At 44.0% G+C, this 26,861-nt stretch overlaps 1 protein-coding gene across 3 annotated transcripts in view; it reads right to left on the bottom strand.

Moving 5' to 3' along the window:
* Positions 1-26,861, bottom strand: part of FGF12 (fibroblast growth factor 12) — a 218,459-nt gene that overhangs the window by 7,225 nt on the left and 184,373 nt on the right. For all 3 annotated transcript variants that reach the window (XM_033068850.2, XM_033068851.2, XM_033068849.2), the window contains one exon: positions 1,638-1,836. In XM_033068850.2, the coding sequence (XP_032924741.1) occupies positions 1,638-1,836 (199 nt within the window). The remainder of the gene's footprint in view (positions 1-1,637; positions 1,837-26,861) is intronic.

Here is a 26,861-nt window from a genome sequence, read left to right as displayed (position 1 = left end):
CTCTCGGGCTGGGCTGGGTTATTCAAAATGAAAGCCAGAGTGGCATTTGCTGAAATGAGATCTCTGCTGTGGGTCAGGCAGCTCTGTTAAGGCAAGGCTTTCCACGAGGAGAGCCACAGGAATGGCCTAGTTTAATGCATGCAGAAGGAAACTATTGAGCTGTTCAGCAGACACCACACATGCTAGATTAAAAAAGAAGCCTGGATTCAAAGGATCCCACTGATCAGTGTCAATGCCCAGCCAGGCAGCAAAGAAATACCAGAAGGAGGTGGAAACCCAGCTCTGAAAGTGGGTGCTTGTAAAAGACTCTCCTCGTGGTCAAGGCAAGAGAGATGGTGACCAGCCCCATGCCTGAGGCAAGGCTCTGTTCCCTAGCAAAACATGAGGGCTTAGGGCACCAATCCCACTAATGCCTCAGATAAACAACAAAAGGTTCCTGGCTGCAGAGAAGCTGTTGAAAACAAGCACAGGACAAACAGCTCCAGGCCATTCTCTGCTCTTTCAACATTTCCATTTCCTGTGCAAAGGCCACAGATACTCTGGGAATGCTGTACTGAATTTCTCTCCTTTGCTTCAGATGGCCTTTTCCTCACATTCACAACTGGCTGCCCCTGAGCTGGGAAGCTTTTAAAAAGGTCACTGCTGTGTGCAGTGAGCTGTGGTCTCCACCACTTGTGAATGGCACCTGTTAGGAGAGCATCAGTTCAAACCTTCTCCCATAGACATGGCATAGTGAGGGGGAGCACAGAGCTGTGCAGCCAAGGCCAGCTCCAGGCTACTGTGTCCCTGCAGGGGACAAACGGCAGGACTAAGATGGGGTCAGAAAGGCACACCTAGTTTGGGGATCAAAAAGCAGTGTTTTTCCCAAGCAAGAGATAAGAGTTAAGTGCTAGGCTTATCACACTATCTCTCCATTTATCAGAAATCAGCCCACAAAAAGCAAAATGTCCTGGCAGGAGCCTGAGGCACACTTCAGAGAGTGCACAGGCATCAGCAGGAGGGCAGAACTTCAACTCCATGACTTTCACCAAAGCCTCACACTGTGATGAAGACACATGGCATGACAGCATCCCATCTAACTTTGGACAGCAATTCTAACCCCCAGTAACTTACTAGGATGTCTTTGCAAGTGAGGAAAACCAGATTTAAGTTACCTCAGGGTAGATATATAAAGAACATCCACAGCTGTGCTGGTAGGACCCATTTTTCTCCTGTTACTGTGAGCAGAGTTCCAAAGTCTAAAATCAGGTGAGATAAATTCTGTTGCTACTGACTCTATAAGGGACTGGAAACCTACTGCAATACACCAGCAAAATCCTCTGAGAATACAACATTATGATCACTGCTGAATCACATTCATTTGGAAGTGCTGGCTCCTTTTTTTTATCAGTAATTTCTTGTGGTGCTTTTAAATTCATCCTTTAGCACCCCAAAGCTAAGAAACCCCTTTGAGACTAGAAGGAAAGCAGAAGAAATGCTACCAGTGCAGCCCAGCACTTATCTGAAGTGCTACAAACATTTCTTTTCCTTGCTTTCTGGTCTAGAAGCCCAACACCCCCACACAGGAAACCCCAAGTCTGAGGCTGTTAACTCCCCCTACCCAAACCCCACTGAGGGAAAGTGGGCAGATTCCATACCTTCAATGGGTTTGGGTACAAAATGTGATGAGGGTTTGGTTTTTTTCACTCGGTTTCCCTTCATAATTTGACCTTCTTTATTGAGTCCCAGGAACCACGCTCGTCCGGATTCCTGCTGCCTGTACAGCGTGGAAGAATAAATAACGTAGTAGTTTTCAAAGACAGATTCTTTAAATTTGCACTCTGGTGTGAAAACATCCTGCAGTAAGAGAAAGAGAGAAGAAGAAAAAGCAATGGATGAATTAATCACTGATCTTTTAAATGAGGCATCACTGAGTTATACACATTGCAGTTAACAACAGAAAACAAGAGGCATCAGCAATGCCAGCTCCCAGCAGTAACACCCATCTAGACAACTCTCCTTCCCTGGCAGAACTGTGGTTTGCAAAACAGCCTACAGTGAATAGGCATGAAAAACATGCAGGAAAAGTCAGAAATTTGCCAGAATTTAGACTGAAATACTAAGCAAAAGAAAGAAAAAGAGAGCTGAGAAGCAGAGACAGCCTTGCTGTTCCTGATGCCTTCCCCTGGCTTTGTGCATACCTTCCCTGCGATGGGCAAATGCACAATGCTTCTTGCCTGAAATATTGAGGGTTCTTCAAATTCTTAGAGGCAAAGGGCAGTTTATTGAACCATTTAAGAGGATTCAAAGAAATGAGAGTACAAAAGCAAGTAAACCATTTAATTTGAAAAGCAGTGTGAGGAAATGCTGGCAGAAAGCCTGGAAATCTTTCAATAAAGAGAAAGAAGTAATTTTAAAAATTTTTGGCATAAGTATTTCTACAGGAACCTAGAAGCATTTCCACCCCTGCCCCGGAGCAGAGCACACATGGATCTGTCCAGGACATCCTCTGAGTGGGGATGATGGCTGTGCCTTTGCCACTTGTGCTGGCTTTGCATGAAGTCTCCAGGATGAAACTACACTCAGCTATGGACTGGTACTTGTTATGTCCCAGTAGTCAAGATTTTCACAACAGAGAAACATTAAACCTCTTTTAAAAGATCTGGCTGGTCAGGGGATGCTGTGAGAGTGGGTTACCAGACCTTCAGTGAGTCATATGTGCTTGTTAGTGGGTTGGGTTTTGTTCCCAGACTTTGATATTGAGCAAAAAAATTTATTCTGGCCAAACAAATTCTTCCACTAATTTTTTAAAAACTCCTCTCGCAAAAAGAATTCAAGCCACAATGAAAATTCATTTTCTGAAGCAAAACTGTTTCAGCAAAAAAAATCCCTTCATACAGGTCCCAGACAAGGCGTTTCTGAGGCCTGTCACTGAAGGCAGATGCTTCTACAGGCAAGTGGTGCTCCCTCCCAAACCTTCGCCACTCCCAGGTCTTTGGGAGCCTCTCCAACCTTGCCAATGGAAAACCCATGACCAACATCTGAGCACAGCATCTGGAGTAATGCCATGTATTTCTGCAGACCTTGTTTAAGGGAGAGCATTCTGAACATTCAGCAACACTCAGGAATGTGTTCCCAAGTGATCTGGGGGTTATGTGAAGTGCTGCTGGTGTGACAATAAATCCAGTGTGCAACAGACCTGCAGAGTCTGGCAGGCTTGAAGCTGCAGAAGATAAAGCACAGCAGAAAGCACAGAGCTGTGCTGCACACATGAATTCTGCATCAATCATTAGTACCACACAGGTAAAAACACCATCAGCAAAAGAGGCCATTTTGCCTTTTCTGAGGGATTCCTTCTTGCAGGAGAAATAAATATTTTTAAAAGCGAGTGAAACAGGTTAAGAGAGATCTAGATGACTTAGAGCTCTATAAAATGGTGTTTGAAGTAGCTTCCCAAAAGAACAGTGTTTAAGTGTTCCTTAAATCTGCCCTTTATCTCCAGGCTTTGTCTTGCCTGGGAAGGCACACAGCTCACCTGGGAGCTGGCTTTGCAGGAGCTGCCTCTCAGCTGCTGGCTCAGGGGCACTCCCTGGCACCAGGCCCAGCCAGGCAGCAGCTCTCAAACCAAACTGGACAACTCAATCCCCTTCCCCATGCCTTCATTGCTCCACCAGTAAAAACTTATCACAAAAACTTCCTTTATGGGGACTAAAGAGTTGGCAGGTTGTGAAAGATAGCTCCCAACTTGACTTAAACATGGAACTAAGACTATTTTCAATGAGGAAGAAATAGAAAAGCTAATGCATTTTGAAAATATAGTTTTGCAAAGAAAACAAAAGAGAGATTTTAATTAAAAGTTATTGCAAATTAAGTTTTCAGCTCAATATCTGTTTTAAAATTACTGCAGTATAATACTTTATGACAAGCAGTAGCAGTTCATAAAAGCAGATGCTATATTGTATACCCACTTGTACCAATAAACCAACAAAATTCTTACATTATTTTAAAGCAAATGCATGAACAGACATCAAAGTAATGAAGATTTTAAAAAATTAAAGAAAAATCTATTGATTTCCTTTAAATGTTTATGTTCTCCCACAAGCAAACAAAAACATCCCATTCCTTTGGTGAGTTGGCTGGTTGATTCCTCATCTCCCATAATTCAGTTGAAACAGCACTTCAGGATTTGAACCATGGCACCACTACTACAGAACACCCCATCTCTGTCCATTCAGCAGCTCAGAAAACCCTCAGATTTGACAGCTATGTTCTAGCTCAATATTCATACATTATTAAAATTATATTATAATAATAACATTGCCCTTCTTCTTATGTACATCATCTCATCAGCAACAACTGTGCCATGTGGAGACAGACACCCATGGGACACTGCTCATCCTGCCACCAAACTGACATGTCCCAGGGCCCTCACAGGTCTGAGCAGCAGAAATCTCTGTGGACAGACAGCAAGAGCATGAAGAGAGAAGCTGATGGCCAGAGAGGAGACAGGGCAGAGGAGCAGGACACAGGCACTCTCCCAAGCACTGCCTGAGGACTTTTAGCGTCCTCTAAACCTCATTAACATGCAAACCCTTATGTTTTTCTTCACTGGTGTCTTCTTGGTGCCCCATGGCCAGCCTTCAGCTACACTGCATCATTTAATTTCATCACAAGCCTTTTGCTGTCAGCTCTGGGGCTACCAATAACAAAAGGCTATTGGGATATCAATGGCAGAACCTCTCCACAAGCTTCACTGTCAAAATTAATTGTGCAATTATGCTGAATCAGGTGGGAACTGCTGTTTCAGTTGTCTTAGGCTGAGATGAGCTGGGAAGAAAGACAGAAGTGCAGGTGAGCATAACAGGCTTCACAATAATAAAGCAGTTTTTAGTAGGCATGGTTGCACAGACAGATATCTGAGATAACAAAAGGTATTTTAAAAAATCACTGATCTACTGACCAGACCTCTGGGGCATGCACAATTTAGGATTTTTTTTATTAGTTTGGTTTTGTTTATAAGATAAATTCACTGTTGATGAAATGTGCTAGAAGGGCTCACTGGGAGTCCAATATTTTCTCTTCATCTCAGATAAAGAGTGGGTACACAGAGCAAAGGGATCCTCAGGCTGTGCCCCCCACGTGCTTCTGACAGGACATAAAGACATCCTGCCCCAGAGGCAATGCTGTGGTAAAGCCCTGGGGTCGTGAGCACCACTTCTCTTCTCCACTTGCTGCAGAGACTTTTGGAAACAAGGTTATAACGAGTCCCACTCAATTATTTTTCCAGCTCTCTCCTTGATTGGAATAGCATGACCATGTACAAGACAGTGAGAGGAGAGATGGCTTCTATCTATTAATCACCAGTCATTTTTCAGTCTTTAAACAAAGAAATAAACAATGACTCTATTTTCTGCACAAAGTCCACAGAAGTCCCCTGTCAGGACTGTCATGAACTCAGCTCATTCAGAAAGCCTATAAATTCTTCTCATTAAAGATTATGCTTGTAATCTGTAGAAAAAAAATATTCTCTCAATTTAACTCAATGTGAAATATGTCTTTGACTGAATTATTTTTGCATACAAAGTAAATAAATACATTTATTTGTTTACCATTTGGAGTTAGAGCCTGAGGTATTTTGTTAAGTGTCTACAGACATTACTGAAAGTGGCTTGGAAAAGCAGTTCCTTTTTAAATTGTTTAACTAAAAATCTGTATGAAATATTTGCAAAAGAAATGTTAGTAATTTACATGCAAAATTATTAGCATCTGCTTGCAACTTGTTTTTTGCATCTCAATCCAGTCCCTTGAACAAAGGCAATTGTGTTAAGAAGAGTAATTAGATTTGCTTTGAAAAAAACCAAAAAATAGGTCTGGTTTGTCCTAGCTGTAGTTTTACTGGAAATTTCACAGTCTAAAAACAACCCAAAAAACCAACACAGTAGCTATCACACAGAAAAAAAGAGAGATCACATTCAATGACACTTGGAACCAAAAGGAGCTAAATGGATGCATCTGCCATTGGGGGAGATTCAATGTGTCAGACCTGCTCAGGGAGGGTATAACGTACCACAGACTGCTCCAGAAGTTATTTCTGGGTTAGAAAACCAAGATGTTTCATTTATCCTTGATCCCAGTAGTGTCTCCTGCCATCTGTACATGGAAATATGGATGTGACTTTCAGGCACAAGCCAACCTCTGCATCACTCGAGCTAGTTTGGTTCTTCTGGGAGATACTGGGAATGTCTGGGCCCATCTATCCCTCACCACAACACAAACTGGTGGTAGTTTGTGAGAGGGCAGATTCTTTTTTTCTAATCCATCTCAGCTTTCACCTGGCCTGGTCAGGTAGATCTAACCCACCCTCTTTGAATGCAGCAAGTTTGACTGGACTCTCCTTTGCATTTCTATGAAGCTGGAGAAGTTCCACAGACATTGGTGCAGAGCACTGCTGTCAAACTTGTGGGCACAAAGCTGCAGGGCATTCAGTGATGCACAGACACCCTTGGACATCTCAGCTCCTACAAAAAATGCCAACCCAACAGTGCTGCAGCCTTGGTGCAGTGACAGTGCTGCCAGGCCAGTGGACAGCCCTGGTGCTGCTCGAGAAAACAGTGCCAGCCCCTGTCATACCAGCCTGGGAGCATCCCTACCACTGAGAATCCTCAGCCCGGAGGTGCAAAAAAGGGGTCCCCAGTAGGCAACAGCATAGTGCTTCTGGATTCTGATCAGAAGGAACAGCAATCTGCTCCCCAGAAGCTCCTGGTGTCCCCAGATCATGGCAGAAATGGTGACAGGTTTCCATGTGCAACGCTCAGGGAAAGCCAGCAGGCAACTGTCACAGGCTGCTGTTGTATTCAAGCCCAGCTGCTCACTCAGTGTTCCCCCAGACTGGGCAGCTTTGTTCGTATTGCTCACCATTTCTCTACAAACATTCCCAAAATTGCCAGATAAATAAAGATTTTTTTTTTTCCTCCAAGATCTCCTTTTATTATAACCCAAAGGAGAACAGCAAATACACACATCCACAAGCAAACTTAATGACTTAATAAATTTAGTCACTGAAACTAGGAGCAATAAAAGAAAAAACCCATTCTGCAAGTAGTTTGTGCCACAGTTTAGGAAAGGGATGTTAATTATGAGTGTTGAAATATCTAACACACTCCCAGAGTAACAGTTTTCCTTTGTTTACAGCACTTATGGGTTTCTCTTTTACGTTCTGCACAATTACTGAGCCAGATCTTCAGATGGGATAAAAGCTAAACTGCACCACAGTCTATGGCATGGCCAGGCTTCCCTCCCAGAGAATCTGGCTCAGGATGCTCACTGATGTTAGTGTTAATACTTAAGAGCTCATCAACTCATTTAAAAACATATTAAGTAGGAATCATAAATATCAGCACAGCTATCAGCAGTGGCATTTCACTGTTGTTGTGGAGGCAGAGCATGGAATGATTGGACTGTGTTCACTTGTCTGTATAAGCACTGTTCCATCCCAGGGAAAAGGATGGCATTATGGAAGAGCATCTGTTTTATGGTGCTCTTTACCCAGTAAAGCCCATTCTACATTCCCCACTGACCTCAGTTAGGGCAGGGTTTCATCCACACTCCTCTGATGCTAACAGCACTGAGAAATTCAGCATTGGAATCAATATGGATGTGCAAGACACCGGATTCTTGAAGACATTTGGGCTTCTACATGAAATGCAAATGCCCAACTCCCATTTAAACCCCTGAAAGCTCAGAGACTGTTATTGACTATCTGGGAATTTGTGACCACAAACCTCATATGACAGCACTTGATCCTGGCATGCTCTTACTGCCAGGACAGGTCTTTACCCACAGGGATTCCATTGCAGGATAAGCCCTGTGCAGACCTCAGCAGCACTGCACAGGCAGGATGCCTTGCACAGAGTCCAACGCAGTTCAGTGCCCACCTGCCTCAGTGCAGCTTCTCCCCTGACCTAGGGTTGTATCTGTCTGGAAATGCTTTAAAATAATTGTAGCTGAGCTCTCTCCTGGCATGTGATCAAGAACCACAAATGTGCATCCAAACTTTGCATCTCACCACATCTTTGTCCAGATGGCAGGTGATATTCTACTCTTCACACTCCACTCTTCCTCCCCCTTCTAGCTCTGTAAGAAATTGGTGACAAGTTTTCTTGGTGGCCTTTTAGAAGTAGGAGAGAGCAGATACATTTTAAAATAACAAGCTGCTACATGGGAGTGTACAGTGAGGCAATATGGTATCTGAAAGCATTCTGACTCCGCCTGGACCATCTGTGGGCTGGAGGGAACACATTTTCAAATAAATCATCATCCGTGCAGGTCTGTTCTCCAGCTCTGGGAGCTGGGAAGCAGCATTAGCAAGTCACCTAACTTATTGCCTCTGAAAATTTAACTAGAGGGCTACCTGCCCTCACTTTTGTGGGAACTCTCTGTACTCAAGGTAAATAATTGTTCAGCTGGCTTCCCTTTAAAACACCCACACAAGAAGTGGAATGCAGATCTGCTAAGTCTTCTGAGCTGACCCAGTATTCCTAAAAAACCCAAGTGCTGGACAAGCCTCTATAATGAGGCTGTGGATCTTTATATGCAGACAAAGGTTGTCCTAAAGCACCTTTTTATGTTCAAGGACTGATAAAATTATTCACGTCACCGTCGGTGAGGAATGCTGGAGACAAAGGTGTGATTGCAGCATGGTGTGGTGCATGCCCAAGGTGTCCTGCAGCAGCAAGGACATCTGCCCAGCAGTCAGCAGAGAACTGACCAAAACCCATGCTAGGTTCTACACTAGGCCCTGTTTCACCCCAGATAAACCAGTTACCTCCACCACAGTGAGCACACACAGATCCACACAAGTCACAGAATCCTTCCAAACGAGTTTTGGGGACCCTAAATCAGACCTGTCCATCCCATCACAGCTAGTATTGTGTTCCTTTCAGCTCTTGGTCTGCCCACCATGCAGGCACATTGTCACCAAATACTTCATAAAGTGCCCAAATTCATGCACTGGCCTTTGGTGAGCTGCTCGTGCAATCCTCACAGGAACACAGCTTTCAGCTGAATGATTGCTGACAAGAACATAACTGGGGATGACTCTCCCAGCCAGGCTGCTCACTCCACACCTCCCTGGAGAGCCCAGAGGGACTGGATGAGAGAACAGGCTGTGTCAGGAAGGTCTGGGTACCAGGGACTGCACAGCCCTGTGGGCAGTGTGACCTGCAGAAGCCAGCACATCATGAGCTGCTCACCCATGTGACACACTGAGCAAGGCACATATTTTGCCCTTTGCTTCACTTTTTCTTAACGATGGACTCCAAATTCAAACTCATGGTTGGATGGAATAAATTTTCATCCCTTCTTTTAAAAATATAATTTACTTGATTGATTTGGTTTTTAATTTTGGATCTTATTTCAAGCTGGAATTTTAAAGCCTCTGAAAGTTTGGATTGCTATGAACTGGAGCAGTGATCACAGCACAGCTCACTCTTGTGGCACTTGGCCCATCTAGTGTAGCACTGCTCTTTCAGAAAGCAGCTGCTTCCCACAAAAGGGGTTTTTCCTGACACCATTGCCTCTGGTATTGCATTCCTGGCAGCCTGGGGATTTGGTGAAATCCCAGGATAATTTCTAACCTGGGAATCCCAACTCATCTATTGTTTTCTCTATATTCTGTTTTCCTGACAAAGTGTCTGAAATTGCTAACAATGTTATCAACTCTGCTTACTCCAAAACACCATCCATAAATACATTTTTGCTTTCAGACATAATGATCATGAGACAAGATGGCACTAGATGAAGATATGTTAGCTGCATACAAGAAAAACAGATTTCCTAAATTAGCATCGCACTGCCTCAGCTGCTAAAGCCTGAAATAACTATAAAGAAAAATAATAATGTAAGAACCCAAGAAACACAGCCAGATGGGATGTGCTGAACCTCTGATCTCTGTTTCTTGGCATCAATCTGAGTCTGAGCACAGGGCAGAATAAATTGATTTGTTGCTTTTGGTTACGTTTGAGATCCTGCTATTTTTACTATTGTTGATAATAATTACAATGTATAAACTAAAGTAATGGTTATGCACTTATAAACATGAGATTATTTTCTTCTGATAGTCAAAAGAAACCTTTTAGTGGAAAATAAGCAGTCAATATTGGGTTTATCATGTTATTATTTATATGAAAATCATCCTCAAAGGCTCAAACAAGAGTATAAATGCCTCGGGCATTTAATAAAATGCCCCCACAATGACAGGAGGACAGGGTAGACCTAATTATTTCTACATTTTTGTGTTGAGGTCCTGAGCAGTGAAAGACCAGATGGCTGGCTAGGTGTTCTGCAAACAGGAGGTGTCAGTGAGTGGAGAAACGAATTCCAATCAAGTTCTAGTTCATTTTCTTAGGCAAACAACCCCTTTTTCTGACATAAATTAAATAATGCAATTACAACAATGTCAGCAAGAAAAGAACTGAGAATGAGCCCCAGCCCTTGTAAAGAATGGTCTTACAAGTGTTTTATGGTTTTTAACACCCAGAAAAAACTGTCCTGTTCTCACCCAACAGTACAGCCTGTGCAGAGTGCAGGTCTGAGGGAAGAAAATGGCCTCAACTCAATTTTCTGTGTAGCTCATTTTTTCTGTGTAATTCATCGTCACATGGGCAGAAGATAAGAGGACTTGCCAAGGAGCTCACCAGGCCTATTACAGCCCTGGGATGCTGATGTGCTGAGATAGCCTCTCTGCTTTGACTCTTAAATCCAAACTGTGAGACTCGCTGGAAACACACCCTATCTCCCTTAATGCTGGAAAGATCTCTCCTGCATTAAACCAATTTCAGAGTTGTCACAACCAGGGTTGGAAATTCAATTTCTTTGCTGTTGAAATGTCCATTTTGAAAATGAGTGGTGCTAGATTATTAATATTTTGACAGCTTACTGACAGATTGGCTACAACTGGGCAATTAACAAAGTCCTGTGGTCTATAGCATAAACTGAGGCTGGGGTGAGCTGGTGTTGGACCAGCAGGTTCTTCCAACCAAGATGAGATGTTATGAAGTGTGACAATTTATGTGGCTTTTCCCACCCCCCTGTACCCACTGCTGCAGTGCCTACACAGTGAGAAGGAAAGGTTCACAGAATATTCTTGGGAGGAGGCCAGCTCTGCTGCCCACTGGGAGAGCCAAAGGGAACCCTCTGAGATCTGTGCCTCAAAGCCTGAGCCCCAGTAGCATTTCTTCTGACAAAGACTGCAAAGAAGATCCATGGTGCTCCCTTAGTATCTGCCAGGGTGACACTCAGGTGACACATCACACCCCTCTGCTCATCATCCCAGCCCCCAGGGAAGGTAGGTAGGGAGGTGCTATAAAAGAAGACTGTGGAGGGTGTGCAGGCACACTTCTGTGGCTTTTAGACATTTATTCAGTGGTTTTCTGAGAATTAAACAAATCAACCAACTCTTGTGTGATAGAATTCCCATCCACATATTGACCAAGTATTTATACACAGCTTGAATAAGCTGACAAATCTCACAGCCCAAAACAACTTCACAGACAATACTGGGCTTATTAATACCTTGAATGGATTTCTGTGGTATGTATGTGCTGACAACCTGACTTGTTCTTTTTCTGTTAGTTTCCTTTTGATGTGGAATAACCTGTGAACAATGCACAAACATTTTGAATGGACCCAAACTATGCCACAGCTCAGATCTGGCTGTTCCAGTGTATGCAGCCAACTGACCCATTGTAGTGATGCTCTGCTTCCCAGGAATCACACATATGGAAGTTTATCATAAGGGATTTTGCAGCAGTAGCTATAGTGAAATTTTTCACTCTGTTGCACACTTTGCTAGAGAACACAGATTAGCTTTGGCATCTGATCCTGTTCAGAAGCCAACTAATGACTTCAACCTCCAAACTAAGATAATATAGTCACTCTAGAGAGAGTAATATAACACACTAACTCTATTTGGCACAATGCACAGTAAAGCAGGAGACCATTTTATTGTGGGCTAGTATACAGAGGACTGTGTAAATGTCTTTAAATTATATGACCCAAAATCAACAGAGCAATCCAGAATTAAAAATTACTGCTTTCACTTTGTAGCTACTTATTGCAGTATTCAGGCTCAGTGAGATCCAGGGTTTATAATCAGATCTGAAGGCATTTGATTATTTTTTATATAGACCATGTTTACACTGCAGGACCAAATGCACAGAGTGAAACTGTTGGTGCCAAGGGCTGGATGCTAGCACTGCAGACATTTCAAGATGGGTTCAGTCTGTCTAGCTGCCACCTGGTCCCATGGTCTGACTACCCAGTATTTTAGGGGCACTCCCAAAGAGAACCCTTCAGTTTAGTTTCACCCAGAAGTGAAGCTGGTTTGCACAGCCTGAACCACTCTGCAGTGCAAACCAAAGAGTTTCATGTCAAGGTGACTGGAGGGATTTTTCCAAAAGTGCAATCCTGGTCTAACTAAAGCACTAATGCCAGAGATAGCTGGGATAGTTGGCTTGCTGCAGTGGGGTATTACAAAGCAGGCATGTGATGATGTGAAATGTCAGTGCTCTTTAAAGGGGCTGAGGGTCCTGTATGCCCTCTGGAAAGCAGGGACTGATGTAACCTGGGTGGGAGCTGAACACAAGGTCCTCTTCTGCCATGAGGAGTTCACATTTCAGATTGTTCCTTTATGATCTCAGATGCCTCAGCCACCCTGGACCTAGTAACACAAAGCCTTCCAAGAGCACTTACCACCAACATCCACAAACAGCTACACTGGCCGTAGTAACAACACAACAGTGCTAAGCCTGCCTATTTGAAATCAGTACCTGGCTTGCAGAAAGCCTGGAATTTACTGCACATCACAGCTGGATTCCTCAGAGGTTTGAAAATATTTTTCTTCGGATGATAAATTTTAAAAAAATCTGATTTATATGTTCCAGCAAACATGGAAATCTCAGAGCTGTCCTGTATATATCACTGGAAAAGAAACTTTATTCCTGCTTTCTTCTGTACTATTACAAAACTAGGGGAAGGAAAAAGGCCCCACTGAACCAAAAAGCCCCACAAAAGAGAAACTATTTGCTCAAGGGCACAAGAAGTCCTTTCTTACCATTCACAATATTTCTTATTTTCCATCTGTTTTCATCAACACTAAGTCCTGAATCATTAGTGAGCTACATGAGCACAACTGGATCCTCTAAGAATCACTAAAGCTGGACTAAACACTGTTCTAGGAATAAACACTGATTCATGAATATTTGTATTAAAATTGATATGATCACTTCCATAACAACAGAGATGAAGGAGACGATGACAAGTCCTGTGGAAACATAACTTATGGTGCTAGGAGGAGCCCACAAAGATAACCTGTGTCAAAGTGTCTGATTTAACTCAGCCAAAGGCGGGGACCTCATGCAAGCAGAATGATCTGGCAAAACTGTGGTTTTCTGTCCATACTAATGGACCTGAACATTCTGCCCCCACAATCTCTGGCACTGGGATCAGCAACAGGCAAAGTGTCCCAGCCCAACCTGTCACAAACTGTGTAGCCATGAACGACCATCACCATACAGCACAACACAAAAGTATCTGGAAGGTGAAAAGCTGTGAAGCAAAAATTCAGTCAGGCAAGTGGTAGAATGCTTATCAAATCACTGGGTTTTGTTTACTAGTTCCACACTACTGTGTCTCAACTGACCTAGGCAAAGCACATTAGCAAACTGTTAATTCATAAATACATGCAATTGCACTTAGAGGAACACACAGAAAGTAAAGAGTACCATAGGGATCATTTTACTTAGAAGAGGGCAGTAAAAAATATGAGGCAAGTGAGACACAAAAGAAAAATAATGAGAGTTGTGAGATTTTGCTTTTTAAGCTGGTCATTAAAAAATATAAACTTTCAACTGACAAGGATACTTTAAAAAGTCTGCTTTCTAAATTTAGCTTGATATTGAAAAGTCTTGGGTTTTGTTCTTTTGTTTTTTTCGTTAGCGTACGATTGATAAAAAACCGAGGCGTGATAATCCTGGCGCTACACATTTTCAAACGCCATTCTTTAGCTGCAGCCTCTTCAGAGCGTGCAGATAACATTTGCATGGATACAAAGCCCTTGCGAAAGAATGTTCCTTGAGGGCAGAACTGGCTGTAGGGTTTAATATTGTAGGAACTGACACTCAAAATTAGCAGCATTCACATTAATAGGCCATGAAATTATTTATTCATATCAGGCTCTGGAAGGCAGTAGATAGACTAGGTTGTTCTGAAGGGTTTCAACTCCCATAAACTTTGCTGCAGGACTTGCTTTCAGTTACCTTTTTCAGGAACATTCATTATTACAAAATCTTGGCACACGTTAATGCCTTTGGTTCCTTCGTTCCTGATTTTGTGAATGGGGAGACAAGTCTGTGCACAAGTAATGTCCACATGCAGGAAGCAGATGCCGTAGTGCAGCACAAATCCATTCTCCAGTGCAGCAGGACAGAGAGGGTGCAGTGTGGAAAAGGCTCCTGAATTGTTTCTGTCCCTTACTACAAAACAACAGTTCTCAACAAACCTCCATCTATAACCTTCTGACTTCTTTCCCCCACAAATTATATCATCTGAAAAATACTACAAAGCTGTTTTGAAGTACACCTGCTTCAACAGTTGTCACTTTCTGTTTTCCAGGCAAAATCTAGCCCAAAGTCCCTACAGACACAGGCATCAGGTTCAGGGGTCTTGAGGGACTCCTGTGAAAAGCTCTGCCATGAAGGCAAGGGGGGCCCTTCAAATGATCCAAGCACCTGCACCCCTTCAGCCAGTCACAACCTCACTGCTGGTTACCTCACAACCACGGAAAAGACCCTCTGAAATCATCACATACATCTTGTGAGGCCAGAGGGACAAGCAGCAGGGACACAAAAACACTGACCTGAGCTGCTCAAATTGCCAACAAGGTGGTACTCTGCACTAAAGAAGTTCTCGGCCTTTTTTCACCCCAACTTATGTCCTGAGCCATACTGCTGACCTTGATCCATTTAATTACATCCATAACCAAATTACACTGTAGCAGAATGTAATTATGCAATCAAGTAACGAGCTGTGGTTTCACTCTTGGTCTTGTATGCAAAGCCACCTTTGAAGAGGGCGATGAAAGAAGGGATTATTGTAAAAGGACAGCACAGCCCTGTGTACTAACTGGTCATGATGCAGAGGACAATGTCTGTTGGCAACACTGATCCATCAACTGTCTTTAATGGGCAGTGAAAATCTTCTCTGTGCTGCAGCCTCACAGCCAGAGCCATGGGTTTTCATCTCAACACCAGACATACGCTCACGCAGGCACGCTGTGTGATGGGCCTCCACACCTCTCCAGCCAGCAGCCTCTTTCAAACACACTTATTAAAAGTGACTAAAGAACTGCTGCACTGCTGGCCATGCCAGATTGGCACCAAGGCAAAGGTGTAGGAACAGGGAAAACGTGGTGAAAGCTCCTCCTAGCTCTTGGCAGTGGGGAGCTTGTGCCTGCTGGGGCCAGTAAGGGAGTCCTGGGTGCTTGGGCAAAGCACCCAGCCTTCTGTGGGACTGCACAGGTGTGGCAGGCACTCTGTGCTCAGAGTTCACAGTGGGAGCTGATGTCCATCCCCAAGGAGAGACAAAGGTCTGAGCCAGGAGAGGCTTCAGTGAAGCCTCACAGGATGGAGGATTCCTGTGGGGCTCAGATTGGAAAAGCAGATCCAGGATTGCACTTTGCTGCCCAGCTACAGTGCCTGGCAGGTCTCAGCCCATGGAGAATTTGCTGTTGTTGAGATTTCAAGGTGTTTGGAAAGAAATGGCAAAAGAAAGCAGAGATAAGAAACTGCCAAAACCAATTCTGACCATCATACTTGTATGTGTCATGCCATATTCACATTTACACAGGCAGCTTACAGAAGTAGGATCAAATCCATAATGCTACAAGCAAGGGTGGAGGTCTGTCCCTGTAGGCAAACAAATGGTGCCTACCAGCAGAGCAAATGAATATTTCCATTTATCGCACTCACAACAAGGATCCAACAAGAAGTCCCACCGTGGTGAGGAGATAATGGACTAAGAGAAATGAGGTCGGTTGCATAAGATCCTTGAAAAGGCTGTGTCAGAGTCAGGATCTGGGTTTCTGAATCCTAGCTTTCACTGTAAAAGCTTTCCTCTATTGCATTCAGGACAGAACAGGAAGACACTGGTGTGCCAGACAGAGCAGGACCCACTCCCCAAAAGCTCCATTCCACATCACCTTCCAGCCCAAAATCCTGGCAGCGAGGCACAATGTTGCTGTGCCCCATCTTTTTCCTCTCTCTAGCAGGAGTAGCAGCACGCTGGGGAAAGTGAAAGTCGCCTCAGCAGTGCTGCCGACACACGCACATCAAAAAGCCCCGAAAGGTCTATGGAAATGAATTCCCTATCGTCAGCAGCAGCTTCTCCCTTCGCACAGATAAACAGCTTTTTATGCATGCAGTGTATGTGCTAGCATGTACTCTCCAGCTGACAACGTTCAGCCTCTGGTGTAGCTTGTCAAAGCCTGATATGCTTTCCCCTTTATCAATGTGGCAAACCCCCGAACACCGTGTGCTCCAGGCAGTGGGCTGCTGTCCCCGTAGGCAACACAATGAAGCACACCGTCATTCCTGCAGCTGCACTCTGACACATGCATCTCCTGGTGATCAAAAGCCAAAACAGAGCCAGATGCAGCTCACAGCTTCACCAGCACAACCCCTCTAACCTGTGGATCCCAAAAGGCCCTGAGATGGGGTGCTGAGACATGCACTGACTTCACGTGAAGAAACCAGAAAAAGTGATGGGTGGGGTGGCCACAGTGCTTCAAGGGCCTCTTCCTGTTAAGAGATCTAATTGTACAATTTCTTGCTGTTCATTTTGAACTGAATATGATTAGGATCATTCATGAAGCAAATTCCTCCAGAATTAAGCTGCTCCCCATCCCTTTGCGCTGCTGGGACAAAGGACAAATCTGTGCAGATAATGACTAGAATACCGTGGGATTAGGAAAATTTGTGTCCAGATACTCAGAAACTGCTGAAACCAAACAGTTGATGCAAATCTGATGACCAGGGAGAATCTGGGGATTCCTGAAGTGTATCAGGCAATCCCTCAGCTCCAGAAGCCATTTGAAAGCTGAAGGTGTTCACTTATGGGAGATGTGTTGGCATTCACAGGCCATGCAGAACAACTGCACTGACTGCACTTTTGGGAGAAATATGCTGGGAACAGCAGGGAAGCACAGTGATTTCATCTTCATCATATCTGACAATGGGCCTTTCAGGAATGACCCCGCAGAGTGTTTCTTAGGGCAGTCTGAGCTGGAAAGGCATGTGCTCTCCCCCATGCTTTCCAAGATGCCAGTTTACTCTAAAATCCCCAAACAACTTGTCTCTTTTAGTCTCACAATATGGGCAATGCCACATTATACCTACTTCTTCCTTTTAATTAATAATATAAAGTATTTTTCTTCCTCTTGCCATTCTTCCTTCTTTATTCTCCGATGTTTTATTTCACCACACTAAGCTTCTGAGACACAGTTTTAGATAACTGAGATAATCTAGAAATTCAGCTACTCTGATGGGTCCTTCAGGCACAAGTCACAGGCACTATGCCCTATAGCATTCAGACACTCTCTCCCTCCATTTCCACTTTGATTGCAAGAAGCAACTTCTCTTTAGCAACTTCCAACACAGAGAAACATGAGACAGGACTAGGGATTTTCAAGCATAGTAAGAGACATTGTTGTCCCATGGGAAACATTGCTGGCATGATAGAGCAAGAACGTAACAGCACCAAGGCCTCAGTCAGCGTCTCAACCCAACACAGAGCCTGAGCCCAGCAGTCAGCAAGCCATCTTGAAGTACTGCACACCTGAAATTCAAGTTCCATGCAACTGATTTCAGCACAGTGACTGCCCTCTCTCCTCTGCAGTCCTGAATCCCGCACAGAGCAATGGCAGATAAAGGCCCCTTGGCTGGCAGCCTAATCCCACATGACAACACTAGAACCAGGAGCTGTGAGCTGGTCCAGTCTGGGCTAACAGGCATCTTGTGCCCACCATGGGATGGCACAGAGGTCTCCACCCCTCCCTTGCTCTCACATGTGTAGTTCCTGATGCATAACCAGACCTTATCACCTTCCCTTAAGTGGAGAAAAATTTGGGAAAGAACCTCTGCAGAAATAAGATATTCAGGCTCTGTTTTTCTCAAGGCACCTTGAGAGCCAGCAGGGATCCTCCTGGGGATCTTCCACAGCCCTGATCCCCCTGCAGGCAGGCAGGGTGGCCCTGCAGCGATGCCATCCCGGCTGCCCTGCGGGACGTGGGCGTGCTTGTCACACTGTGCTCAGGCTTATCCATTCCTGTCACTCCCCCACGGGAAGCAGGAGAACACACAGCAGGCACAGACACTCACCGTGTCCCAGTGCATCAGTACTGCACAGGTGCTGCAGAAAAAGGCTCGATGAGTTGAACACATGCTGTATTTTAAATATTCTAAGCTGATTTGTATATATTGTGCTGCCTACACACGGGCAGCTGCTGCTTGTGTGGGATTTCTGCTACCCTGGGAGGAAACCTCAGCACTGGTCAAGCCCTCTCCTTCTGCCTGGGAGAAATTTTGGTGCAGAAAAGGAGTGTCCTGTCCTGTTGCCTCAGTTCTGCAGCCAAGAACCTCTAGGTCTACCCCTCAACTTTTCCAAACCTCCTGTATGCAACCCTTGCAGCAGTTGGGAAGTGGTGCAGAGATGTGGCTCTTGCCCAAACACATGGCAATTTATTGCTGTTGCTGTCAACTCACTCTTGAAACAACAACAGTGAGCAACCTTGGCCAAACAGGTTCATTTCCATGAAAAAGCTGTTTCCAAGGAAGGAGTAGAGGCAGCATGCAGTGACTGATGGTTTGGGAGCAGCTGTAGGCAGAAATTCATCCCCTGAGTGTGTCAAGCAGGACTGAAGGGTGGTTTGCACAGGACAGCCCCAGTGCAGGGAGCTATCTCTGCTATGAGGGGAAAGGGAAAGAGGAGAGCAGAGCTCACAGAGCTGTGACCTGGCCACTCTCCTTTGCAGCAGGCACTGGTGGCAATCCTGGAGCTGGGAGACACTGTGGGCAGTCTGATGCTCACAAGGAGAAGACAATCAGAAATTAAACACAAACTAAGCTCAGCCTCCCTTCCACTAGCAGATAACCCCTCTGGTTTGGCCATGTGGGATTGCATACAGTACCCCACAGCATCTGTACACAGGGAGTAGCAAAAGCATTTTTTTCTCTTAGTAGGAAACTGCTGTCATATAATCACTCCCTCAGCTACTGGGTTTATGGTGTCCTTAGCCTAAAGTGCAACAACAGATACACAAAATGTGTTTGAAACACTCTAGGCAGCAGAGGTATCTCATCCTTTCTGTTTATGTCTTCCATTTAAAAACAGGTCACCAGAGAATTTCAGTAACTTTTGCTCATCAATCCCCCCCCTTTTCCAAACAGCAGTCTTCCCAAGACAACCATACTGAGACTAAACCTTGGCCTCAGCAATGACAACATTGCCACTGTTGAGAGAAAGGAAGAGAAAGAAAACCCCTAACACAGTTTGGGGTCCAGAAAATGCATTCAGATTCTTCTTTGCCATCTATTCTCTTTTTATTGAAACAGACATCTAGCAAAAAAAAAAAAAAAAAAAAAATCTAGGCAGGGTCTGGAAGACTCAACAGAGGAAGGAGTTTTGGTAGAGACAGCCTCGTGTCCTGTCACCAGCAGGGTGGCTCTGTGACAAAACAGGGGCCCTGACAGCTCAGGGAGAAAGACATGTTTTTAAAAGAGGCTGTCTGCACAGACAGCAATTTGGTGTCAGTGGGTTACATGGTTTGTGCTTTCTAGGTTTGATTTTGTCCAAATTCCAAATCCATATACTCATTGAGAGGACTAAAGTGCTGCTGCAGCTTGTTCTGCCTGTGAGGATTTCACTGCAGTGTGCTCGGCTCCTCGTCACTAGGGAGGCACAGAAACCAGGGACCAGACTCACCAGGGAATTCATGATGTCAGTCATCCCTCCTGTACCTAAGGGAGTATTTAAGGCAATGATTCCCAGAGACTGAATATTTATTGATGTTATGAGGACTGGAAAAAACATTGGTGTGCATTGTCTCCATCCTGGAAGGGCCACTGGGGACCTCATGGGATTTGGAACGCTCACCTTGGTCTGATGGTGCCTATGCAAAGTTGCAGCCTCTGTGGTGTTGGATGAAGACACCAGAGGTTGTTCTCAGAAGGTTTTCACTTCTACCAGGTGCAGTAACTGGCTGTGCCTGGCAGCAGGATTTCCCTGCTGTTCCTGTCAATACAGATACAATATTAACTGCAATTTTTTGTGTCTTCAAGACAAATACACCACTCAGAGATGCTAAAACTTTCTTGATCTCCTCTGACTTTTAAGATCCCTTGATGAAACTTTCCTCTGTATTTTAAATGCTGCTGTTTATTATTGATGAATTCTTCAGTTCTGCCTAGTGCAAACCTTTTAGACATTCAGAGGATCTGAGATCGGCTGTTTGGACAGGTGACAAGCCCATTTCTGCTTAAGCCAATATCTTTCAAACTGAGAGTCACCAAGCAATGGCAGTAAGAGTGAAACAAGATGAGAGCTGGAGATACCAGTCTGGCTCCCAGCTGACTTCCTGAATGTCCTGCCAGCCTGAATGTGCTCTGGTGCTTGATTAATTTCAATTGGGAGTTTCTGAAAACAAAAGGTGTCACACTCAGCTTCTAATCAGAGCACAAAGGTCCAGGAGCACTCAGCAGGCAGTGAATGCCCAGCTGCACTGCAAGATCTCGTTCTCCCAGGATCTTCTGCCAGTAACCATATTTTCACTGTGTGGCTTTTTAAACTGAGACAAATAACCTCAACAGCAGGGCACAAAAGCCTCTCACAGTGTGGCTCTGAAGTGATTGCTCCAGGGACCTTTGTGCTGTGACAGCCCCATCAGGCTCAACCCTTGCAGCTGGTTTCTCCAGAGGGATGGACCCCTGCACTGCCTGAGTATCCTCCTGGTCCTTCCAGCTGCTTTCCAGGGTACCTCTATCTCTCTGAGTTTCTCTTCCATCTCTACCTCTCTGAGTTTCATCCAGATTTGGAGGGATGAACTTTATCCTGCATGTTCCTGGCCCCAGGCTATGCAAAGCTGAAAATACAAACCAGTGGCTAACAGAATGGTTATTACTAAAGGTTTCTTGCTACATTACTTTTTCTACAGACTCTCATTCTACATTGAAACAAGCCACCTTTCAAAGCATGCATGCATACTCAGTAAGCTATGAAAGTACAACTTTATTACCATGGATTTACCTCAAAGGGCAAAACTGAGCCAAAAATCAATTCAGGTTTGCTGACAAAAAGCAAAATGCTAATACTAGTGTTAGGGAATCAAAATGTCACTCCTTAGCACCTGCATGAATATTAATAATTTCATTTTTACATAACATTTTTGTTTCTTTTGCTTCACAGCTATTTTGCAGAGCAGCTTAAACCTTGCTAAGGTTGGCCTCAAACCAATTTATGCCCTTTTCTGTGCAGATGTGCTTTCAGGTTTGAGGGTCAGAGGCCTTTTAATTAAAATTAATCGACTCTGAGTGGCTCTTTTAATTTTGTCATCAGTTCAGTAATAACCTGGAGGTCTAATGGCTTCAGATCTGGATGTGTCATATCACAGTGGATGGTCACGAGTGGAAACTTGGCCCTACATTTTTAAACCTAGAATCATCAGTCTTTTGTACTTTAATTGCTGTCACAGGCAGACTGTACCAGAGCACACTACATGCTCGGATGCCCATCTCTCAAGGTAGATATTTAGCAGTTTCAACATGCAGTTTGTTCACTTGCTCAGGATATGAAACAGCTCTGGCACCTTAGCTCCAGCTGAGCATCAAAAGGGAATTAGGCACCTAAGTCATTTAAGCATGTCTGTAAATCCTACAAAGCTTCTGTAAGCATCTTTCTCCATCCAAATACTATTGGAAATCTGTGTAGTAAAGTAGATGCAAAGTAGAAGATGTATAAAGATCTATAAGTACTCTAACTATTAGTGCTATTAAAGACTTACAAGTAGCCATGCTGTTCTATACACAGGGCTCATTGATAATAATAGGATGTGGGATGAGGCTTGCGTTCTAATGCAACAAAAAATCTACAGCAAACAAATTTCTGTGTGCAAAACTGCATTGTAATTATTATCCTGGTCCAAACCACAGGAAACCTTCAGCCTCATCTGAGAAACTGAGACTCCAGGACAGCCAGCTCACAGAAGCACTAAACATTTGCAGCTCTTTTTTTTTTTGCCTGGTCCTGATGGCCCTGCAGTGAGAGCTGGGAGCACATCATCTCTGCAGTGGAGGCATTAAACTTGGCTGTGCTTGCTCTCACCATTTGAACTCTTTCAAGGGGAAATGTGCTGCTGTGATTAACTGGGGTTATTAACAGTGCTCAATGACTTGTAATGCCATTGGTAATCAAACAGGTCTCAGAAAGTGGAAGAAGAGGAATGGAACAGAATTAAAACAGAGTGCCTAGAGCCTGCCATCCCAGGTCAGTGACGTGCCTGCGCCTACAGCCTGCTATGTATATATAGAAATTTATTCACTGACTGCAGATGCACGAGATGAGGATGGAATACAATTCCAAATTTCTTTGCTTAGAAGACACTCAAGCAGTCAAGCATCATTTTAATGTGGAAATACTGCTGTTGTACAAATCACTGACTTCAGGGCCAGGAGTATTTCTAGAGATCTCAAATGTCTTGATCTGCTCTGAGGTAGCAGCAAATACACCAAACCCCATCCTTAAAGTTTCTTGGCTGACATGGTCTTGATGCCTCTGTGCCATACTTAACCTTCTCTCATCTACAAAAAAAACCGCAAAGTAAGTGCACTCCATTCTCTCGTATTTTGTATTTTTTGCTTCTAAACAATATTGTATTCCTCCTATCTTTTTACCTCCTAGCCTTTTTTTTTTTTCCTAAGCTTTCCTGTCATTTTTAAAATACAGTACACAGAACTGGCTCCAGTCCTTCACCTGAGGAGCAGAATAAAAATCCTTCCTCCCAATGACATCCATTCAGAGCTGGACTGAAAAGTGCTTTTTTTATAAAAAGATTCCCAAGCAATCTTGACTCCTGTTCAATTTGTGCTCCTCTGTAAGTTCGTGTTTCCTTCCTGCAGTGTTGCTGCCTTCCATATTTTTCATACTTTATCTGTGCATTAAAGTCTTCTTTTTAGAACGTAACTCACAAGAAACTTGTCTTTACTGAATTCTGCTCTATTGATTTTGAGTACTTCTCCAATGTATCAAGATGATACTTTAATTGGCTATATTCTTCAAAGTGAATCCCAATTTGGCACAAACCACATATTTTTTCTAGGAGTACAGTCTCCTATCACATACACCATTAATGAAAATGTTGGCTTAAATCAAACTCAACACAAGCTGCTCAACACTCCTCAGTCTGTCCTGCATTTAACTGCAACACTTGGTGCAGAGTGACTTCTTAAATTATGTGTCTTCCACCTTATGTTAAATTAATCCAGCCCCCAGTGTCCAGGGGTAGGAGTTCCTTGTGGAGAATTCTCACAAGATTCACTGATACCACAGCTCATCACATTCCCATTCCTCTACTCTGGCCTGTGAAGTCAGACAGCTGCTCTGGCTCAGAAGGCAGGTTTGAGATGAAATGCTGTAGCATCTCCTGTGCTTTACACTAATGCAAGACCACAGCTCTGGAAGAAGCAAGCAGAGCTCATCACCCTGCATCCTGATGGCAGTCACTGCATAGATGCAGTCTGAGAGAGCCTAAGGCCTGGGTTTTTCAAACTCACATGCTTTTCAGATATATAACTACTTTCTGTTCAGAAATACAGGTTTAGCAGTTAATAGTGGTAACTGGAGTGCAGAAAAATCAGGGTAAGTCTATAAAATTTGGATGGACTTTCATGCAGTTAATTCTTTATACAGTGCTTTTTTTCCTCTGCTCTTCAGCTGCCTAATAACTATTTCCCTTGGAACAGCCCCTCTGTGTCCTTGCTTTCTCTTGTTTTTTATTAGCCCATCTTCAGTTAAATCTTCCCAATTCAGCTCTCCTTTGAGAGATGGTTTGAAAGCTGCCTAGCTCAGTGATTTGCTCAAAGTGCTCTGTTTGACAGAGGTGGGCTATGAGAGCTGGGAGGAAGGGCAAGCCCCGAGGGGAAGCAGCAAGCAGGTCCTTGGAACCAGTTCAGATTTTGTTAATGAGCCTGGCAGGTAAATGGAAGGAGCCAAGAGCCTATTTGGCTTATCAGCAAGGACCCTTTCTAACCTCTACTTAATTAGCTTATATTGATTTTCAGGATAAGAAAAATTTCTATGAGATTCTGAGCAATTTTAAGGGACATGCTGCACAGATAAGAAATTTGGATTCTTCCCCACCCATCACCTAAGATTCCTCTATTTGCATTTTTTCTTTCCTTAACCCAAGTTTCACCTTTTTCCAGGGCTGAAGGCACAGGTGGCAAGCAGAAGGACTGGAGACAGCAGAGAGAGACCATGCTTGAGAGCTGTGTAAGAGGAGTCTGGGTGAGTTTGGAGCCCACACAACAGGCAGCACCAGTCCATGCAGGCCTGCAGATGCACTCGTGTCCACATTGCTGTAGCAAAGTCAGGCTGCTGAGCCTCAGAGCCCCTGGCCCCTCTCCTGGGCTGTGAAAGCTGCTCCTGTGGCTCTGTCACACCATCACAATCAGCTGTATGTGTTCCTTCAGGTCAAGTCCTTGAATAACCCGAGTGTCACAGCAAAGCCCAGTGGTGATGGTTTTAGGGCATGGGATCGAGCACTGCCTGCCCTGGGTTACAGGTCAGTGGGATGTAAGAGGATACAAGACCTGCCAGGATAATTTTGGAGGACTGCACAAGGACTGAAAGAAATCACACCTGTCTTGCTCCTTCCTCTGCTCTGCCTCCTGAGAGCTGTCACTACCCCAACAATCTCAGGGGAATCAGATTGTTACTCCAGAAAATAGCCTGGGAGTAAGTTACCATGCATCCAGTGCAAACAGCTGGGGAAACTGGGACAGGAAGCCACAGAGAGCAAAATTATCCAACAACACACAAAAAGAAGGGTTGGCAGATTACCTCAATCCTATCTGCTGCAGAGTATTTTTTTGTCTACTCTGAATGGACAAGCTACAAGAGGAAATGGGAATACTGGGAGTTGACCCAGTCTGGTAGTTGCTGTGCTTTGGTTTTTCACTAACACAAGAAAGCTGATTCTTGCTGTGTTTGCCATACTAATGATGAGAGAGACACCACAAATGACTGAGTTTTGTGAACTCCAAAGCAAGGACTGATATACAGTAACAAAAATAAAAAGACAAAAGCTGACAAGACATGGTCTGTTCATTTACTTGACACGAGTAGTTTGTTTTTAATTATGCATGCCACTGCCTCACAGGGTGCTGGGGACCATTTCACCACAGCTTATTCTGGAAAGTAATTTAATTCTCAGTATCAGAAATCCTCACTGCTTTTCTGCCACGGCTGCTAAATCCTCATTTTGAGACTGAAACAGGAACTATCACTGGCATACAAATGGACAGGTTCTGTGGAAGTCAGGGAAACACACACAGGTACTCACATGTGCTACATGGGCACTCACACAGTGAGGTGACCTATTAGTCACAAGGGCTGCAAATCCAATTAATCGATCAAACCAACCTCAGCCACTAAAAATTCCCCTTTTTAAGTGCACTAAAACATGTATTTGCACCGGCAAACACATATTACAATGTCTGTGTTCAACTAAAGTCTTGCAGACTTAATCAGCAGAGGAATTATACCAATAAACCTAAGATGGCAGAGCTGCAACCAGAGGGCCCTGCAGTCAGAGAGGAGAGCAGGGATCCTGCTTCTCATCCTCCACCTGATAGCAGGCACTCACTGTCTGGGCAGAACAGAAGGAAAAGCATGCTCTTGGAGCCTTTGATGGTTTTTATCATTATTTGAAACTAATATTTGGGTTCTGTTGAGACCAAGAGGATATTGATTACTGAATCAAGGGCAGGAGAGGAAGGGAAAAGCAATTTCAAAAATCTAGTGACATGATCATTTCAAATCACCTCCTCTGGGTGCTGTGCTAATGAAAGATGGTGCAGGCAGCTGTGCAGAGCTCAGCTCGGTATTGATCCTGACAGATCAGAAGATCCTTTTCGTGTCTAAAAGGGCACAAACTGTCAAAACCATCAAGGACTTCTTCAGACTGTATTTCCCCATTTTTATTTGCCATCAAGGAGTTCCAGTTAATATCTGTATTGGATACAGACAAGTCCAGACACAGATTATTTTTTTGCAAGCAATTCTTTTACTATACATAGGAGTTGCCACATCAGAAATGACCAGGGGGTTTCCAATAAAACCTCCCCTCTCAGAGCAGCACAAGCTGCTTCAGAGTGTCTAAGTGCTCCCCACAAAGCATTAAAGGCATAACTCACCTCGATGAAAATTTCCTCTGCAGCCCCAAAATTTAAACGTTGGATTAAATAAAAAGTCACTGAATCAATTCACCTGCTGGGGTAGCCAAACCCACAGCCGTAGCATTTTTGAACTGCCACGTCCTACCACAAAGCAGTTCATTGCAGATAGGAGATTGAACTGATGCATAAAAAGATAATAGATTTTAAGTAATAGAAGGGAAGATAATGTGGCCTATAAAGGGCCATCATAAAAAATGTCACATTGACCAAGAATGGAAAATGACACTGGCACATTTGCCCTGACATATTGCAGTTGCAAGGACAAAAAACAAAAATAAGTGAAGAAATGTTACCACTCCATCAGACCCTGCCATTTGTCCA

The sequence above is a fragment of the Catharus ustulatus genome, chromosome 10 (assembly GCF_009819885.2).
Source record: "Catharus ustulatus isolate bCatUst1 chromosome 10, bCatUst1.pri.v2, whole genome shotgun sequence".
Taxonomy (NCBI): Eukaryota; Metazoa; Chordata; class Aves; order Passeriformes; family Turdidae; genus Catharus; species Catharus ustulatus.
Note: the sequence above shows the minus strand (reverse complement) of the source record. Positions and strands in the feature narration are given on the sequence as shown.